At 45.0% G+C, this 20,188-nt stretch overlaps 1 protein-coding gene across 3 annotated transcripts in view; it reads right to left on the reverse strand.

The window, feature by feature from the left end:
- The window catches only part of LOC116463120 (SAM and SH3 domain-containing protein 1), a 208,575-nt gene that overhangs the window by 141,597 nt on the left and 46,790 nt on the right, over window positions 1-20,188 (reverse strand). For all 3 annotated transcript variants that reach the window (XM_032146081.2, XM_032146083.2, XM_032146080.2), the window contains exon 2: window positions 16,518-16,646. In XM_032146081.2, coding sequence (XP_032001972.1) covers window positions 16,518-16,646 — 129 coding nt within the window. The remainder of the gene's footprint in view (window positions 1-16,517; window positions 16,647-20,188) is intronic.

Consider the following 20,188-nt stretch of genomic DNA (forward strand, 5'->3'; position numbering starts at 1 on the left):
CTCTCTGCTCCTCCCTTGGAGCGCCTGATTCTCTCTGCTCCTCCCTTAGAGCACCTGATTCTCTCTGCTCCTCCCTTGGAGCGCCTGATTCTCTCTGCTCCTCCCTTGGAGCACCTGATTCTCTCTGCTCCTCCCTGCCTTCACTGTCATCCCTGTACTTGGCACTTTGCTTCACCCGTCTCTTGGGGCCAGACCCTGTCTTGCTTACCTGGATCCCCAAGCCCAGCATTCTGCATCTACGCTCCATGATCCTCCACAAGCTGTTGTAGAAGGTGATAGGCATATGTTGGCTGCCTTTTCTGCTGGGTGCTGATGGAGAGGACACTGTTCTAAGTTTGAACACTGGCAGTTAGGAATCTGTATGCAAACTGTAACGCTATTTCACATAATGCAACAGATTAAAATAACATTAAACATATGCCAACTGCTTTTATCTATGACTTTTTTTTTTTTTTTTTTTATCTCTTGCAGCTCAGAAATAGATTTCACTCGTATCAGCAATGTTCACACTGGGCCCCCAAATGAAGTCCTTCAGAGGTATTCTTTGAGATTCCTGTGACCAGCCAAAACAAACAAGCAAAAACAAAAACAAGCAGATTGCTGAATAAACTCAAATCTGACTAAAATGCTGGCTTGTGTTCAAAATTGTCATCTCCTGGGGTCAGGGCAGGTGACTGGCACCCAGCAACGAGAAGAATGCCCATCTGACCTGTTCTACAGCCCTGCCCTGCCCAATTCTGAAATCAGTGTGGCATAGGCACAGGGCACATCTCTGCCTGCAGAAAATGTCTCTAAGTTTTCTTTTACCATGGAGGCCACTTCCAGCACAAGAATTGGAGTCCAAAGATTACATTGTCGATTTCTGATTTTTTTTTCTAAGTAACAAATTGCACTTTAAAGTTAGCAAAAGAAGACACATTCCTAGGTCAAACCAGTAAGTGCAGCTTTTCTCATGATGTGCTGGGATACAGAAGGACAGAACTTACCCGCCAGGCATAACAAGCTTCTATGGGAAAATGGAGTCGGGGTCCAGCTGGGGTTTCTAAGATGAATCCCCTCCACAGAGGGAAAGAGTGAGTGCACGCGGCCTCAGCCTAGAGTCGTTACTAGTGGCCATTTTCATCTGGGTGGTAGAGGCGGTGAGGACCCAAGAGTGAGGATGGGCTCTAGGTGGATGGAGAGCCAGGCAATATGAGGAGGGAACAAAGGCCAGAGGTAGCAAGGAAGAAGGCTCGCAGGAGTGAGGTAGGGCTGTGCAGAGGAACAGATGGAAAGGGAGAAGGAGCAGGCTGCCAGGGTATTTCCTTGGTATCTTCATTCTCAGCCCTGCTAACCTGAGCCTGGAGTAGAATGCAGTGGGAACAGGGCAGAACTTTCTGTTTTCTTCTGTGCCTTTCAACAAAACCCCCCTAGTCAAGGAGGGAAGGAAGAAGGGACAAGGGTCGGAGGGGAGCTTTCTATTCTCCTTTCTTCCTGCTCTCCTTCTCTCTCTTTTCCACTTCTCCTGGCAACTATCATTTGCTAATATTCTCACTGGCACACACATACATGCACACAGAGGTGATCACAGGCAGGAGGGGATGCCTGGGTGGGCAGAGCTGGGAGACAGTCAGGCCTAAGAAAGGCACAGAATCACCTCATGTCCAGGGTGTGGAGTAGGAAGAGGAAATGGAAGAGGGAAGCCGAGGCAAGAGGCAGAAGGCAGGAGCACCGCCGGTTTGAACAGTAAGTTCTAGCTTTCAGTCAAGCCGCTCTGCGAGCAGAATCAACAATCTCTTCCTAGACTGTGATGAGCTAGCTTGGTTCCACTCCGCTTCCAACACTGCATTATTATTTTTTCCTCTCTGCTATTCTGCAGCTCCTTGCCACTACACAATACACTCAGCTGTGTTAAACAAAAACACAAAAGTTGCTGCTGTCTTGGACAGTTCCCTATCAGATGAACAGAAAGGCCAACTGGGTAGAAGGTACCAGCAACCATAGCCTGGGCTGGGGCTGGGGTGGGGTGTTGGAGGGGGACTGGGGACTGGGATGAGGGTGAGGCTGGGGTGGGGCATGGGCTGGGAGAGGAGAATGGTGGGGCTGGGGCAGGGGGCTGGGCTTGGGGGGAGTGGGTGGTGGGAGTGGGGCTGGGGTTGGGATGAGGGTATGATAAGGCTGGGATGGAACTGGGACAGGGGTGAGGGTGTGGGAGGCTGGTGGTGCTGGGCTGGGGGTGGGGCAGGTGGTAGGGGTTGGGGCGGAGCAGGGATGGGCTGGGGGTGGGTGGTAAGTCAGTTTAGAAAGGAGTGAAGTGTCAAGCACATTTTTTTTTTCTATTGTACTGGTTTTTATGTAGTTTATCCTCAGTGGATCCTGGACGTTTACATTTGTATACCCATTTTAAGACAACAGCCTATCCCTTAGAACCATATTTTAAAAATAGGTTTACATAAGCAAACTTTACAGCATGAAAGACTTTTGTGTTATCAAATACACTTTAATTGGGAGCCTTTCCTCCTCTAATTAGAAGTCTGAACTTGTTAACATATTTTATGTTTTTATTAGCCAGCAGGTTCATTCTGTAATAAAGGCATTTCTTTTCCAGAATTATACTTTCAAAACTTTCTTGCTTAAAAGATTTTTCTTATTAAATATTTGTGCTTATTTTTAAAACCCAAGAGTGTAATAAGAAAGCCTCACTTTATGAGTCTAGGAATGCAAATATCTCCAGAATGCATAGGTATTTTCATTCATTCATCCCACAAAAATTTATTCCTCCTCTACTATATTCAGGGGATTGTTCTGGCCATAGAGATACAGTAATGGACAACATACTCACTATAGAAAGGTGTAACAGCATTCAAAGTACTATGGAATTTTGGAATTAGGAATAAAGGTACTAAAAATCACTGAATTGTACACTTAAAAGGGTGAAAATTATGGTATATGAATTATATCCCAATTAAAAAACTCATTTTAAAAAACACTATGGGAAGACGGGCTGCGGTGGCTCACGCCTGTAATCCCAGCACTTTGGGAGGTCGAGGCGGGTGGATCACCTGTGGTCAGGAGTTCAAGACCGGCCTGGCCAACATAGCAAAGACCCATCTCTACTAAAAATACAAAAATCAGCCAGGCATGGTGGCAGGCACCTGGCATCCCAGCTACTTAGGAGGCTGAGGCAGGGAGAATCACTTGCACCCGAGAGGAAGAGGTTGCGGTGAGCTGAGATTGAGCCATTGCACTCCAGCCTAGGCAACAAGAGCAAAACTGTCTCAAAACAAAACAAAAACCCAGCTGTTAACAATTGTTATCTTTGGGAACTGGGTATTAAGAGACGTTACAATTCTACTTTGGAATTTTTATTCAATTTTTTTACAATGAATGTATGTTATAATTGTATAGCAAAAATTACTTTTGGCTGGGCACAGTGGCTCATGCCTGTAATCCCAGCACTTTGGGAGGCCTAGGTAGGAGGATCGCTTAAGGCCAAGAGTTTGAGGCCAGACCAGGCAAAATAGTGAGACCCCATCTCTTAAAATATATATATATATTCTTATATTAATATTCTATATTATATCATGCGTTATAATATTGCATTTTGACATTATATTACTCAAGGACATAAACTAATCTGTAAATCAAGTCAACACAAACTGATTCTTCCAGAAGGCTCTCAGGAGACTCTAGAGAAGAAAATGCAAAGTTAGGGAGTGGCCGGGGAAGATTGGGCATTGGCCTCCTGGTTTTAAATCTCATCTCTGATACTTACTAGCTGTTCAACTTTTAACAAGTGCTAACTTTATAATGAATATCTCTACTATAAATAATAATATCTATGATAAGTATTCATTGAGCTCTAGCATGTACCCAGGAACTACGCCAAGTGCTACATATACGAACGTTATCTTATTCAGCCTAGACAACAACTGGACAGAGGGCATCGTCTTCCCCATCGGTCAGTCTTGGAATTGTGGCACCTCTCAGTGGGGTCCAGGCTGGAGTGTGGCGCAGCCTGGGTCTTCCCCACACCTCAGCGGGGTCCAGGCTGGAGTGTGGCGCAGCCTGGGTCTTCCCCACACCTCAGCGGGGTCCAGGCTGGTGGGTGGCGCAGCCTGGGTCTTCCCCACCAGGTGGTACTTTCAGAGAACTGGTTTCTGCCTCTGCCCAACCTAATCATCAGATAACTAATATCCACCTCACACGGTTATTACAACAACTAAACAGGATAATAGATGTAGATGTCTCATCAACTCTAATGTGCTTTTAAAAATGTCATTTTTGGGCCGGGTGCGGTCGCTCACATCTGTAATCCCAGCATTTTGGGAGGCCGAGACGGGCAGATCACGAAGTCAGGAGATCTAGACCATCCTGGCTAACACGGTGAAACCCCATCTCTACTAAAAAATAGAAAAAATTAGCCAGGCATGGTGGCGGTGCCTGTAGTCCCAGCTACTCTGGAGGCAGGGGAATGGTGTGAACCCAGGAGGCAGAGCTTGCGGTGAGCCAAGATCGTGCCACTGCATTCCAGCCTGGGTGACAGAGCGAGACTCTGTCTCAAAAAAAAAAAAAGTCATTTTTGGCTGGCCACGGTGCTCATCCCTGTAATCCCAGCGCTTTGGGAGGCCAAGGCAGGTGGATCATTTGAGGTCAGATGTTTGAGACCAGCCTGGCCAAAATGACAAAACCCTGTCTCTACTAAAAATACAAAAAAAGTCGGGCATGGTGACACACGCCTGTAATCCTAGCTACTTGGGAGGCTGAGGCAGGAGAATCGCTTAAACCCAGGAGGCAGAGGTTGCAGTGAGCTGAGATCGCACCACTGCACTCCAGCCTGGGTGACAGAGCAAGACTCTTAAACAAAAAAACAAACAAACAAAGTCATTTTTGTGATAATTATCAGCATGGTTGTTATTACCGCCTTCCCATACTTTGTTTTTTCCTCTTTAGTTCTTGGCAGTACTTTAGGTAGCAAGGCAGATAAAGTACCCTGAGGTTTAGATGTGTGAAGTGAAACTGATGATCAATGATGCAGAATTGCTTAATTGATAATTATCACATCACTGGCATTGAAAAGATTCATAAAAAATATTAAATAGCAAAACTTTCCTTAAGTTAAAATTCTCCTTTAGAAGGAAATGTTTAATCTTCATGAATCAAGTGACTGACTCCAATGAAGAATTCAGATAAAATACCCAAACAGATTCCAAAAGATGAGAGATCAAAGGAATATCTTGGAGAAAAGAAACCCACACCCTAAGGAGAAAGGACATACACATACAAACAAAGATACCCTTTGAAATCACAGATGAAAATCTGTCTTCCTTTTGGCATCTTTGTTAAGACATCATGTCTCTGCTGTTGCACACATTAAAAAAATAACATACACTCCCCACACACACATCCAGATGTTCACGAATATTCATGATGTGCTTCCAATTTGGTTTGGACTTGCTCTTGATTTATTTTTGATTAAGTTTCATCAGCTTCTGCTGGGGCCCATGAGATGGAGGGCATTGCTGTAGCACAAATTTAGAACATCTTCATATTCTAAATAATTGCTCCAGTCTCTCAAACTATCCCTTATACATAAATTACTTATGTGCAGGTCTCAGAATGGCCAGAGACAGGAGCAGTGGCTTACTCCTGAACCTAGATTCTTAATACCATTCTAGAGGTGGTAAATTAAGTCTCCATTTCTAATACACAGATTGACCTATCAAGGGAGAAAAAAAAGCAACAACCTAATTTTCTTTTTTGAGAAGTGCAGTGAAACACTAAAGGAAAGGCATGAGCTGTGCTCTGGGGTATATTGAGATGTATTTTCCAAAGTTACCCCATGAGCGAGTTTGTGTCCTTCCTGATAGTGAATAGTTGAATAGTCAGGATAACTGATGTGACCGCATCAATTTTTTTTTTTTTTTTTTTTTTTTTTGAGACAGGGTCTCACTCTGTTGCCCAGGTTGAATTGCAGTGGTGCAATCTCGGCTCACTGCAACCTCTGCCTCCTAAGCTCAAGCCATCCTCCCACCTTAACCTCCGAAGTAGCTGTGACTACAGGCATGCACCACCATTCCCAGCTGGTTTTGGTTTCTTGGGTGTTTTTGGTAGAGGTGGGATTTCACCATGTTGCCCAGGCCATTCTCAAACTCCTAAGCTCAAGCGATCTACCAGCCTTGGCCTCCCAAAGTGCTGGGATTACAGTCATGAGCCACCATGCCTGGCCAGCACCAAACAAATTTGCTCAACATTTTACCATCTTGTTTTCTTCAACTTAAAATTCTTAAAACTTCCAAACCTAAAGAAAAGACGATCCCAAATGCAAACATACTGCTGGAATGGGGGCAATGGCCTTCCAATGAGAGGGAGCGAGAGAAACCTCCCACTGATATACATGGTGATCCAGAGCTCAGAGCTTAATTCTTTTTTTCCCCCAGACAAAGTCTCACTCTGTCACCCAGGCTGCAGTGTAGTGGCACTATCATGGCTCATTGTGGCCTTAACTTCCTGGGTTTAAGTGATCCTCCCACTTCAGCCTTCCCAGTGGCTGAGACAACAGGTGTGTGCCACCACGCCCTGTTTATTTTTGTATTTTTTTGTAGAGACAGGGTTTTGCCATGTTACCCAGGCTGGTCTCAAACTCCTAGGCTCAAAGGATCCATCTGCCTCTGCCTCCCAAAGTGCTGGGATTACAGGCATGAGCCACCATGCCCAGCCCAGAGCTCAGTTCTTTCTACTGTTAGTCATTTCGGTGCACAGGAGCTGTGGTGAGAGATCAGTCTAAAATATGACTGCGCGTCAGGAGGACAACGTCAGGTGTGGTGTGTGACAACACCAGCATAGGCTCGGGGCCCTGCCTCAGCTGACTTCCAGGCTGGGCCCTGCAGGTGTCTGCCTAATTCCATTCCAGATGCCAACCTGCCTCAGGCCCCACGCAGGGTTCTACAGAATAGGTGGGCCACTTGGCTTGGACCACTCAGTCATCTCCTACCGTCTCAAATGTAGACTGTTGACATCATCGCTAAATGACATAGATACAGCTACAGAAACCCACTCTGAGGGCCTGGAAATAAGCAAACATTCACTGCACTCCTTTACATTTTGTCTCACTTCAAGATCATACTGCCTCTAGTGTGCTACAAATTAACATTTTTAAATAGCCTATAATTAGCTTCTGATTAGCCTAAATACACTGTAATCTTCCATAATTAAAAATGTATATAATTGTTAAATGTAAAGACTGAGATCGCACTACAATTTTGGCATCCTGGTTTTAATATTCCAGGTTCCAAAAAGGCACCTGGCCTGGGCCTCATACACCCCCTGAATGGTCCTGACTCCAAAAACAGGGATGCTCCTTTCCCTCCCAAGCCCTGGCCAAGCCCTGGCTACCTGCTAGGTTCTGCCATCAAAGTGGCCACTTTTACCTGAGTTCCTAACTCTTCTCCCCAGTTAGTGTCAATTTCCTTAACATTTCGGAATGCTATCTGTTGTATGCAAATGGAAACAACAAAGCTCAGACTTTTTCCTTTTTGGCAAGTACTAGTATTTAAGTAGTATGCTAGTTTGGTGTTTAATCCCTCGGGGGTACTACTTTTTATTAAAGCAAGCTAACAAAAAACCATTTATAAATGTTCAGGAAGAAGAGAAAAAGAAGCTGAAATTCTGTAATCCTAGCACTTTGGGAGGCTGAGGCGGGTGGCTCACCTGAGGTCAGGAGTTCGAGACCAGCCTAGCCAACATAGTGAAACCTCATCTCTACTAAAAATACAAAAATTAGCCGGGTTTGGTGGCGGGCACCTGTAATCCCAACTACTTGGGAGACTGAGACAGGAGAATCACTTGAACCCAGGAGGTGGAGGTTCTAGTGAGCCGAGATCACGCCACTGAACACCAGCCTGGCAGACAAGAATGAAACTCAAAAAAAAAAAAAAAAAAAAAGCTGAAATTGTTGATGCACATTTGAAAAACCTGAAGCCCTTTTTACACTTAGACTGTCATGCACAACACAGCCAAGCCGGTGGTTTCCATAAGTGCACAAACAGTCTGCAAAGGTGTCTAGTGCCTAAGTGTAAGGCTGGAAACACCTTAACTGACTGCAGGGTTAATAAAAAAACCTTTTTAATTACCAAAGGTATAGAATGCCAAGATCAAATCTGGCACCAAGAGCTCTGTTGATGTCCATGTTCACATAGTGCCATGTGCAAAAAATGCTGACTAAATTGGAATGGGGCATTTGATTACAAATGTGACTTTGTCTGAGAGAGGCCAGAGCACAGAACTGTATTACCATCTGGCTTAAGATATAATGCCTCAGTGTATTTGACATCAAGTGTGTGAATCCCACAGCAGAATGGAGTTCAGACTCACCATCTAATGCCCACAGATACTGATCACAATCTTCAAATCAACTGTAGCCCAAAGCTAGCAAATAATGTAAGCAAAGACAAAAGGAAACAGAACAAAAACAAATGCCATTTAGAGAAACAACGGGGCTTCAGCAGGATAACTCAGGATAGTATGCGGCACAGTTCTCATTCTTATCCTATGGGGATGAGAATAAGAATTCAGGGACGACATAAGTCTTCTGTGTTTCTATACTCTGGGGGCAGACCTGTGTTCCTTAAAAACAATGGTGACCTTGTAGACTGAGCTGGGCAGAATCTCACTTTCCTGAATATTTTCTTGAATATCCAGGAAGCTCAAATGTACAACAGGAAACCTGTTTCCCACATGCTTTGCTGTCTGTAGCAAATAACAAAAGAAGAGCAGTCAATGAAACCAAACAAAAACCCACAAGACCGGACTATGTGCACATGTCTGCGTGAAGCTACATGCAAACCAAGAACAAATTCACCTTGGCCCAGCGGTCAACGATTGCAAAATGGCAATTTATTCTGTTTCGCCCTGTGAATAGCAATGAATCGGAATATTCTACTTTATCTTTTATGTCATTAATAATCCAAGGACCTGTGAAAGAACAGCCTGCCTCTGTTTTTCCCTCACATCATTTATACCATAGTTTCTAGCCACATTTACCCCTCCCTCCATTTTTGGCCTTGGATGAAACTGTGGCCTCTCTCTGAAATTACTCCCCACAGTCCACACCTCCCTCAACCAGGTCAGTCTTCCCTGTGCCTTCTGATTGGGAAGCCTGGGTTATCACTTCCTCTAAGGAGTCGTCAGGGACCCTCTTCTGTACTCCTGCACAGCACGGTAAGAGTAGTTACTTGCCCCACACCCCTACTAACTGTGGCCTCTTTGTGGGCAGGGAATACATATTTTGTCTGTGATTCTGGAAAGGCAAAATCCCACATAACAGACTCAATGCTCATTAAATATTTCAAATATATTTAAATGCTCAGTTAAATATTTACACACATGAATGAATTCAACAAATACTTACTGGGCACCTATTATGTGCCATGCACTGTTCTCTACGCAAGGGTACAGTAGTGACCAAAACAGACCCACAAAAATCCCTGCCCTCAAACCAGGCAGGACCCACTGGAAGGGGCAGGAAGCAACTCTGCAGGTGCTGAATGTGTTCTCTGTCATGCTGGGCTGTGGGTGACGTGGGTACATTTACTTGATGAAGTTACACAACTGACATTTGTGCGTTTAGATGTATATAAGTTATACCTCAAAACAAATTTTTTTTTTTTTGAGACGGAGTCTCACTCTGTCACCCAGGCTGGAGTGCAGTGGTGCGATCTCGGCTCATTGCAACCTCCACCTCCAGTGTTCAAGCGATTCTCCTGCTTCAGCCTCCCGAGTAGCTGGGACTACAGGTGCCCGCCACCACACCTGGCTAAATTTTTTTTTGTATTTTTAGTAGAGACAGGGTTTCACCATGTTGGACAAGCTGGTTTCAAACTCCTGACCTCAGGTGATCCATGTGCCTCAGCCTCCCAAAGTGCTGGGATTACAGACACGAGCCACCATGCCAGGCCAAAACAAACTTTTAAAAAACATAGTAATCATGAAGTGTGAGTGGGGTGTGAAGATGAAACAATAGCAGGATGCTGCCAGCTGTGGATGCCGGGAAACAGGCACAGGACGTTCACGATATTATGATCTTTATAGATGTTCACATTTCCAACATAAAAAGCTATAAAAAAATCCCTGCACTCACTTGAATAAGTATTAGTGAAGTACAAGTAGTGGACACTCTTCAGCATTACTGCAGGGATTTTTCAACTCGGAATAGAAAGGAACAGAAAGAAATCAACAGTTACAGTCACTTATGAGGACAGCAATTTTTTTCATTTAAGCCTCTAATAACTTTGAGATACTTTACTCTCATTTTATAAATTGGGAAACTGAGGCCAGGAGAGGTCACCCCACTTGCCAGGTAAGTAAAAGAGCCAGAATTTGCACCAAGTCTGTGACTCCCTCAGCCTCTTCCCATCAATGTTTCTTACACCCTGTTGCTTACTGCAACAAGCCCGGGTAAGAGCTCTTGCTCCAGCTTGGAGAGGGGGTGGTACAGTCAAAGGAGGCTCTGACAATTAGCACTGGTCACAATGGACACTACTCTTACTGCCTCTGTCTTAATCCAGAACTATATTTGGAAGGTTTAAGTTATTGAAATTGCAAGAAATGATAAGTCATTCCTACACCATTAACAATGGTTCTCTCTTTTTTTTTTTTTTTGGAGATGAAGTCTCGCTCTGGCACCCAGGCTGGAGTAAAGTGCCACTGCACGATCTCGACTCACTGCAACCTCGCCTTCCAGGTTCAAGTGATGCTCCTTTCTCAGCCTCCCAAGTAGCTGGGATTATAGGTGCACACCACCAGATCTGGCTAATTTTGTATTTTTGGTAGAGATGGGGTTTCACCATGTTAGCCAGGTTGGTCTTGAACTCCTGACCTCAAGTGATCTGCCCGCCTTGGCCTCCCACAGTGCTGGGATTACAGGTGTGAGCCACTGCACCTGTCCAGCAATGGTCCTGCTATGACCTTTCACAGTTATAATATGCAATATTTTTATTGACATTCCCGGTCCTTAAAGACCTCAGTGCATCTCCACCTGGGCTCCCTTTTCCTTGTATTCATACAGTCATGACAACAAATTGGCACAGAAGCTGGGCCAGGCTTCAGCTGCTGATGAGTATGTCATCATCAACAGAATGCTGCTGGGGATAGGGACTTCTCTGTCAGCTCCGTGCCACATCAACAACTGCACAAACTTGTTTTCTGCCAATACCCACACAGATCCCACCTCAAAGATGCTGAGGAAGCTGATACTGCCAGTAATAAGAGGCCACCTTGAATGTGTTCCTTTCCTGACCACAGTGTCACTTTGACAGATGTCAGACTTAGCATCATTCGGGTTGGGCCATTATGGACTTGGAAAGCTACTAGCATTTCTGATTGCAGCTTCTCCCAGCCAAAAAAACACATGGTGCCCAGGGATTGTACCAAATGTAGAGAGATATGGGCAACTTCCCTGCTGTTCACAAGCACTAATGTCCCAATCCCCAGCAGAGGGAAAGGCTATGGTCCAAACACACCATTCCTGAAGGGCCCATTTGGTGCTAAATAAAAACTCTCACCATAGTTATAAATGTGAGTCATAATCTCTGTTTATATTGTTGAATTTTTACCCATCTGTACTCTCTGTTGTCTTCACCAAACTAACTGGCCCCAAAGACACTTTATCAAATGCATTATTCCAGTCAGGATCCGGGTGATTAAGTCCTAGAGAAAGAGCTTGACATCCAGTCCAGAAAGTTAATTACTAACATAATTATCAAAACCTTTTATTTTTCAGGGTTAAGTCAAGCAACTCTGTGGGCTGAGTGTCCTTTTGTTTTGTTTGTTCTCCAGTTGATACATAATTAGCTCTTAAGGACAATGCATTTTTTGACTTTTTAAAGCCAAACACAAATATCTAAGTATTCTATCTGTAGACTATTTCTTCAATCTCCAAAATTCACCCAGAAGATTTAAAATGAAACAAAGCCATAAACCAATTCAACCCATCACCCAAAATTCTCCGTCCTCAAGGCTGTCTTCTAAAATGACTTTTTCTAGAGCAGACACAACAAATCTAATGCCACTTTTTCCCTATAAAATGTTTGAGGCTTCTAATATGTTACTGCGTATTTCCTCTTCTGCTTTTAACAGATTATTTCGTCTCAAAGCCATCTCGCATTCAGCTTTGACAGGGCTGCTGACAAACAGAAAGAAACTGGCCAGTCGCAGTGGCTCATGCCTATAATCCCAGCTCTTTGGGAGGCTGAGGCGGGTAGATCACCTGAGATCAGGAGTTTGAGACCAGCCTGACCAACATGGTGAAACCCCGACTCTACTAAACACAAAAAATTAGCCGGAGAGTGGTGGCACACACCTGTAATTCCAGCTATTTGGGAGGCTAATGCAAGAGAATCACTTGAATCCAGGAGGCGTAAAAGTTGCAGTGAGCTGAGATTGCGCCAATGCACACCAGCCTGGGCAACAAAAGCGAAACTCCATCTCAAAAAAGAAAGAAAGAAAGAGAGAGAAAGAGAAAAATAAAGAAAAAAATTACTAAGCTGCAGGTCCTCAGACCTGAAGTTGTGCCAACCAAGCAGCCAGGAGGGAAGGCATATTGTTTACTTGTCTGAAGGCAGAATTGAAAGATTAGAAATATATGTAAAATTCTGATGCAATAAAAGGGAACATGACAGACTGGAAGTCACAGCTTTTCAAGGAAATGAGTTCCCATCAGGAGTCAAAACTATTAAGCACTGTGAGAGGGAACTTTCAGTAGGTTAACAGTGTTGTGCCATAGCCTAAATGATGACTAGCCTCGAAACACATCTAACATGGACATCTAGACTTTGGAGCCGTGTGAGTGACGCAGGAAACATCCAGCACCTAAACCCGATCCTTGCCAGTTTTAGAATTTCCCTTTTCCACTGCAACTTGTCTGGAATTTCATAGAAAGAGAATCTGAAGGCTGAGCGCAGTGACTCACGCCTGTAATCCCAGCACTTTGGGAGGCCAAGGCGGGTGGATCATCTGAGGTTGGGAGTTTGAGGCCACCCTAGCCAACATGGTAAAACCCTATCTCTACTAAAAATATAAAAACTAGCCAGGCATGGTAGTGGGCACCTGTAATCCCAGCTGCTTGGGAGGATGAGGCAAGAGAACTGCTTAAACCGGGGAGGCAGAGGTTGCAGTGAGCTGAGACCATGACATTGCACTCCACCCTGGGCAACAAGAGCAAAACTCTGTCTCAAAAAAAAAAAAAAAAAAGAGAGAGAAAGAGAGAATCTGAATATGCCAATTTGGGGTCTTACTTGCTAACTACAATTTAAAGAATGAACAGTCATGCTTCCAGCCTGGCTTGAATCAGCTCCCATCAATTTTACCCACCACCAAATTCTTGCGCCTTTGATGGGAACTAATTAAGCTCATGCGGTGTTTTTTTCCCCCCAGACTGTCTTCTGCGGTTTTGGAACAGAGCACGCCAAATTAGCCCCATCTGTTTGAATGAGAAAGCAGTTATTTATCCCACTGATGGGCAGCTGCCTTCCAAAGTTCCCAAACACCATGGGATGATGATGGTAACCCCAACTCCTAACCAGCTAGAATCCTGAGAAGAGCAGTTTAGTGTTGTCAGTGGTCTGTCTTCACCAGTTCACAGCAATCATTTCCTCAAGCACAGTAAAATGTCTGAGGAGGCCACGGAGTCCTACCAGACTATCATTTGAGGCAAGAATTGCAACATTCTGGCCGGATGCGGTGGCTCACGCCTGTAATCCCAGCACTTTGGGAGGCCAACGTGGGCAGATCACCCGAGGTCAGGAGTTTGAGACCAGCCTGACCAACATGGAGAAACCCTGTCTCTACTAAAAAAAAAAAAAAAAAAAAAAATACAAAATTAGCTGGGCATGGTGGTGGGCGCCTGTAATCCCAGCTACTCAGCAGGCTGAGGCAGAAGAATCACTTGAACCCAGGAGGCGGAGGTTGCAGTGAGCCGAGATCATGCCACTGCACTCCAGCCTGGGCAACAGGAGGGAAACTCCACCTCAAAAAAAAAAAAAAAAAAAAAAATGAAACATTCAAGAATTCAGGGCATTATGCAATATTTAAGTTGTCCTGTGGTAATCTTGCCAAAATGAAAGTATTTTTTCATTAACTATGCTCCAACAGGAAAGCCTAATGAATTTTAAGAGTGTGGGAGTCTTTTGACACATAAAGTTACTTTCTTCAAAAGGAGGAAATAACCCCAGCATTCACACACGTCAAGGAACAAAGTTAAAAGAAAGAAGCCCTTGACAACGCTGCCGCCCACCTGGGCCAAGGCGTCAGGCTCCCGTGGTGATGGCTGTCAGCCCCTGGATGACACTTCTCAGCCTCAGTCAACTTGAAACTAACTCCCATCCCTGCCACTACTAAATTGGTGAACATAAAAGAGAATCAATTAATATTTGGCAGTCATGATACAATGTTACGCCTGATCCAAGGAATCTTTACTTGGTTAAGAAAAGAAGTAAGAGTACATAAGAACACCATAGTCTTACCGTGGAAACAGATTATGTTCACTTACAGAATATAGGGCAGTGGTACCCAACCACTTGCTGGGTCCCTTATATGAGAGGAATCACAGAACCCTTGTATGTAACATAAAAATAATTATTAACAAAAGAATTCTCTGTTCCTAATTAGTTCTAAATTAGTTACTTAATTATTATTTTTGTGTGTGTGCTCACCCTAAGTAGATAAACAGGAGGTGGGAGGAAGATAAATCAGGATTCAATTGAATCAGCAGTTTTCAAACTTTTTTTTTTTTCTTTTTTTTTGAGACAGAGTTTCACTCTTGTTGCCCAGGCTGTAGTACAATGGCACGATCTCGGCTCACCGCCACCTCCGCCTCCCAGTTACAAACGATTCTCCTGCCTCAGCCTCCCGACTAGCTGGGATTAGAGGCATCTGCCACCACGCCCGGCTTATTTTATAATTTTTTAGTAGAGACGAGGCTTCTCCATGTTGGTCAGGCTGGTCTCGAACTCCCGACCTCAAGTGATCCACCTGACTCGGCCTCCCAAAGTGCCGGGATTACAGGTGTGAGCCACCACTCCCGGCTGAGTTTTCAAACATTTTTTTAAAGGCAGAGGAACTCTGTTACTTAAAACATATCCATGCAGCCCCCACCATATGAGATGGCTCAAAAGGAACAGGTCTGGATGAGGAGATACAGAGGGCTGAACATTTTCTTCTGCCTCAACCCCACTTCTTGAGGAGGTCCTGAGGTTGGCATAATGAAACAAAACTATTTGAAAGGCACGGAACTAAAGTGAATCCAATAGTAAGATATTTAAACTGAGAAATACAGACGCTTTTATGATATTTTATAGCAAATATACAATTTTGAACTACTGGTATACATACAAATTATATATGTAGCACCTATGCTATTTAGTTACTGTTTATCACATACAAGTCCAAATGTGCCACTGATTATACACATAAAGGTTTTCACAAACAGCCAAATTTATTCAATGCACCTGAGAGGAGAATATAGCCATGAAAGATGGTGATGACAAAGAAGTCTCAAGGACAGGGAATATGACTACAATAAAATGTTAAGTAATAAAGGAAGAAGTTTTTTTTAAATACATAGATACAGCATTGTTTCACTGATTTTTTTTTTTTTTTTTTTTTTTTTTTTTTTTTTAATGAGTGTCTTTAGGCTGGGCGCAGTAGCTCACGCCTGTAATCCCAACACTTTGGGAGGCCAACGCGGGTGGATCACCTGAGGTTGGGAGTTCGAGACCGGCCTGACCAACATGGAGAAACCCCGTCTCTCCTAAAAATACAAAATTAGCTGGGCTTGGTGGCACATGCTTGTAATCTCAGCCACTCGGGAGGCTGAGGCAGGACAATCACTTGAACCCGGGAGGTGGAAGTTGAGGTGAGCCAAGATCACACCATTGCACTCCAGCCTGGGGGACAAGAGCAAAACTCCATCTCAAAAAAAAAAAAAAAAAAAAAGAGTGTCTTTGGTGGTGGACTAGTTTTGCTGATTTTTAAATGCCCACAAAAACACTGGAAGGATACCTGCTAAAACACCAATGTGATTATTGCTAGATGAGAGACTACGGGTGATTTATTGTTCCTTTAAATTTTATGTTGCTTTCCAAAAGAAGGAAAGAAAAAGAGAAGAAAAGAAAAAAGGAACGAAAGGTGGAAAAAAAAATTAGCCTAGACACCCTTTGGGCTTAGAGTCAATAAAAAATGTAGTGTACACTGGTGAATAGTAAAAACATACTTTTCCCTTAAGTAAACAAATAAAAATAAAAATCTATTCTTTTAATGAATGAAAAGGTTCGATCCTATTGCTCCAGCCAACACCCAATCAGTTTGATATCTGTGGCAGAACTGGGCCAGTCTTTTAGGGACCTGAACTTTCTACCCCACACTAGTGCAGCAGCCTACAGATTGATACCCCAGGAAGCGCTAGCAATGGTACAAGGACCAAGGAGAAGCCCAAATTGGAGCAGCTCTTCTCACAGAAGCATATTCCCAGGATCCCCACTCACCACTTCCAGGTCCTGAGAAACCCGCCGTTTCCGCAGCTCCTCCATCCTCTCGCACACGTCGGAGAAACAGGTGTTGTAATAATCTGCATACTGCTGTGCCAGGTCATCGATGTTTCCCAGTGAACCGTCCTGAAGGGGTGGAAAAACAAAGGCGGTCAGATCAGTCCACCCTGGAAAAGCCCACAGCCATTGGACCTCCCTCTATGCAGAGTTTATAGTAATAAAGGCCAGTATTTAAGCGGGAAACATCAAGTGCCAGTTTGTTTTACATGCAGAATCTACTGCTCCTCAGGACAGCCCTCTGACAGGGGCCTGTTTTTTCCCACTTATATTGATGGGTAAACAAGCGCTCAAAGAAGTTCAGCGACTGCCCACAAATCCTGGGACTAAAGCACAGAGGCCAGCTGTCCAACCTGGGATGGTCTGGTGCCAACGCCAGAGTCTTCAACCCCCATCTCTCTGCCTGCCTAGCAGGGCTAAGACAGGAACCACCAAGGAAGCACCTTTAGCAAAGGCACCGTGTGAGGAAGAGGCTCCTAATGCCCACTGTGGCCCCTGGCCTGCACCACCACCTCCTGGGAAGCTCATAAAAGAGATGTCAGGACCTCTCTCCCAGGGATTCTGATGGGAGCCTGAGAATTCAGGAACCGACAGAGAACTGCATCTGGGACAAATGTCACTGTACCTCTCAGGAGACCCTCAGAAAAGTGGAAAATCTTTTTATTCATTAGTCATTAGTGTTCATTAATAGTCATTATTATGGTCATTAATATTCATGTTATTCATTAGACTCATTATGCACCAGGCATTCCAAGTCCAGGTGCAAGAGTACATGTTACAAATTCACCTGCATAAATAAGTAAACATGTCACTTGTTTCTTCCCCAAGGCAAGCGCCACGTAATTGCTCTAGAGCTCATTCTGAGTTTCCACCCAGCTCCATAGCGCCTGGTACTGGTTAAGTGGCCTTAGGCACGTCTCTTAACCTCCAAGGAACACTGAGTAATCACAGTACCTACTTCAGTGAGGACTACTGGAGTAACGCGTGTGAAGCGCTTAGACCTTAGCCGGCTCATGTAGTCCACCCGGCATGTAGTAAGTGCTAAAAATTTCTCGCAGTGTAATACTCGCTGCAAGATCATGTTCCACACTATAGTCTTCTTTTAGAGCAATGGATTCCTAAATACACACCTGAATACATACAGGGAGAACGACAGAAATGCCTTGTACATTTGTAAGTTATGCCATTTCTTCTATCCATTCATTCAGAAAGACCTCTCCTCCAGTTCTTTTTTTTTTTTAACCTCCCAACATTCTGCTCTTTGGTATAAATAAATGACTTTACCAAGACAACCAAGGAAAATACGACTTTTAGACCACCTAAAGCCACACACACATTTTCCACTTTACAGACTGCTAGCCAACCCCTTCAGTTATTTAATGTTGGTGCACTGCCCATAGCAACACACACCTAACACTGCAAAGCAGGCTTAGATGCAAGCGGGGCTTGGGAGTTGGATTTCTCCCAAAGCCTTTCTGCTAAAGACCTACACCCTGGTCAGGAGGCTGGGGCAGAGCAAGGATCATCTCTACCCTGCTTCTGCATTCACTGATTTTACAGAACCAAGGGAGAGGAGAAACAGAAATGGGAAAAAATGACGCTTCAGAAAGGCTCCTTGCTTCCCCACCAATAACATGTTCTGTATTTGGGCTGATGGCCTTGAAGTTCCTAGCACAGTGTGGAGACAAGAAGGACTCTTCTAAGGCCAATAAGATCTTTGAATGTGTCTGGACAAAAGTCACTCCTTCAGTACAATCAGTCTTGTCTGTCTGAGCCCACAGCCTGGATTGACACAGCAGGCAAGTTGTGGGAGACCCCCTCCTCTTCAAAATGTTGTCTATTGTCAAGTGTCCAGTGGAAAAATAACAAAGGTCAAGACGGAATCTGCTGATGCCCCTCTGAGGACATGCACCATGGTGCTCAACCTCCTGGCCTCTGCTGTACTGCCTCCAGGAAAGAAAACTGCCTGAAAACAGAACCTGGGCTGGGCACAGTGGCTCACGCCTGTAATTCCAGCACTTTGGGAGGCCAAGGGCAGTGGGGCGGTTGCGGGGGGGGGTGGATCACCTGAGGTCAGGAGTTTGAGACCAGCCTGGCCAACATGGTGAAACCCCATCTCTACTAAAAACACAAAAATAAGCTGGGCATGGTGGCGCACGCCTGTAATTCCAACTACTCGGGAGGCTGAAGCACAAGAATTGCCTGAAATCAGGAGGCAGTGGTTGCAGTGGGCTGAGATTGCACCACTGTACTTCAGCCTGGATGACAGAGTGAGACTCCATCTCAAACACAAAACAAAAACCCAGAATCTGCCTTGAAAGAAGAGGGAGCCAGGACAGAATATGTTAAGGTGGGGTTCCTGAAATGCGGCATGATAAACTGATATTAGGATCCCAAAGATCCTCCGACACACTGCAACTCAACCACACATGCCCCAGGGTCACAACTTGACCAATTCCATCTACAGCCTCCGGATGGCCCAACCTTGCCCAAACTGCCACCCAAACGACCTTGCTAAAAGATCTGATAGAGTCTCCCCCACTGAGATCCTTCCATGCCCCATCACCCATCCTACAATATAAACCCCAAATGTACCAGCCTTTCAGTCCCCTTTACCTGCGGTCTCCACATCCTCCATGCAGTAGGGGCCTGAGAGGACCCAGAGAGCAACAAGCAGTTCCTCCTGGAGGCACGAAGCAGGCCTTCTCCCATGCATCCCCGGTAACCCCATCAACACACCCCCCCAAGAGAACTGAGGGAACTCCTGGAGGAAACTTTAAGATAGAAGGAGGGCAGAAGAGCAGCTCCCATGGGAGCATGGGTTCTGACCACCAGCTCCTGACAGCTGTGACTAGGAGAGCAAAGCACCATCCCTGGGAGGCAAGGGCTCGATGCCACAGCTGCCTCAGCTATTCAAGCACCTGGGGCCAGGTGCCTGGCTCACACCTGTAATGCCAGCACTCTGGAAGGCCAAGGCAGGCAGATAATTTGAGGACAGGAGTTCGAAACCAGCCTGGCCAACATAGTGAAACCCCGCCCCTTCTAAAAACAGAGCCAGGCGCAGTGGCTCACGCCTGTAATCCCAGTACTTTGGGAGGCCGCGGTGGGCGGATCACCTGTGGTCAGGAGTTCGAGACCAGCCTCACCAATATGGAGAAACCCCGTCTCTACTAAAAATACAAAATTAGCTGGGCGTGGTGGTGCATGCCTGTAATCCCAGCTACTCGGGAGGCTGAGGCAAGAGAATCACTTGAACCCGGGAGTTGGAAGTTGTGTTGAGCCAAGATTGTGCCATTGCACTCCAGCCTGGGCAACAAGAGTGAAACTCTGTCTCAAAAAAAAAAAAATTAGCAGGGCATGTTAGTGGGCGCCTATAATCCCAGCTACTCAGGAGGCTGAAGCAGGAGAATCACCTGAGCCTGGGAGGCAAAGGTTGCAGTGAGCAGAGATCACACTACTGCACTCCAACCTGGCCGGGGCAGCAGAGTGAAACTCCGTCAAAGAAAGAAAGAAAAGAAAAGAAAGAATGGAAAGAAAAGAAATAATTTACTAAGGATGCCAAAAGAAAGAAGGAAGGAAGGAAGGAAGGAAGGAAGGAAGGAAGGAAGGAA

This window comes from Hylobates moloch, unplaced genomic scaffold (genome assembly GCF_009828535.3).
Source record: "Hylobates moloch isolate HMO894 unplaced genomic scaffold, HMol_V3 SCAFFOLD_26, whole genome shotgun sequence".
In the NCBI taxonomy this organism is placed as follows: Eukaryota; Metazoa; Chordata; class Mammalia; order Primates; family Hylobatidae; genus Hylobates; species Hylobates moloch.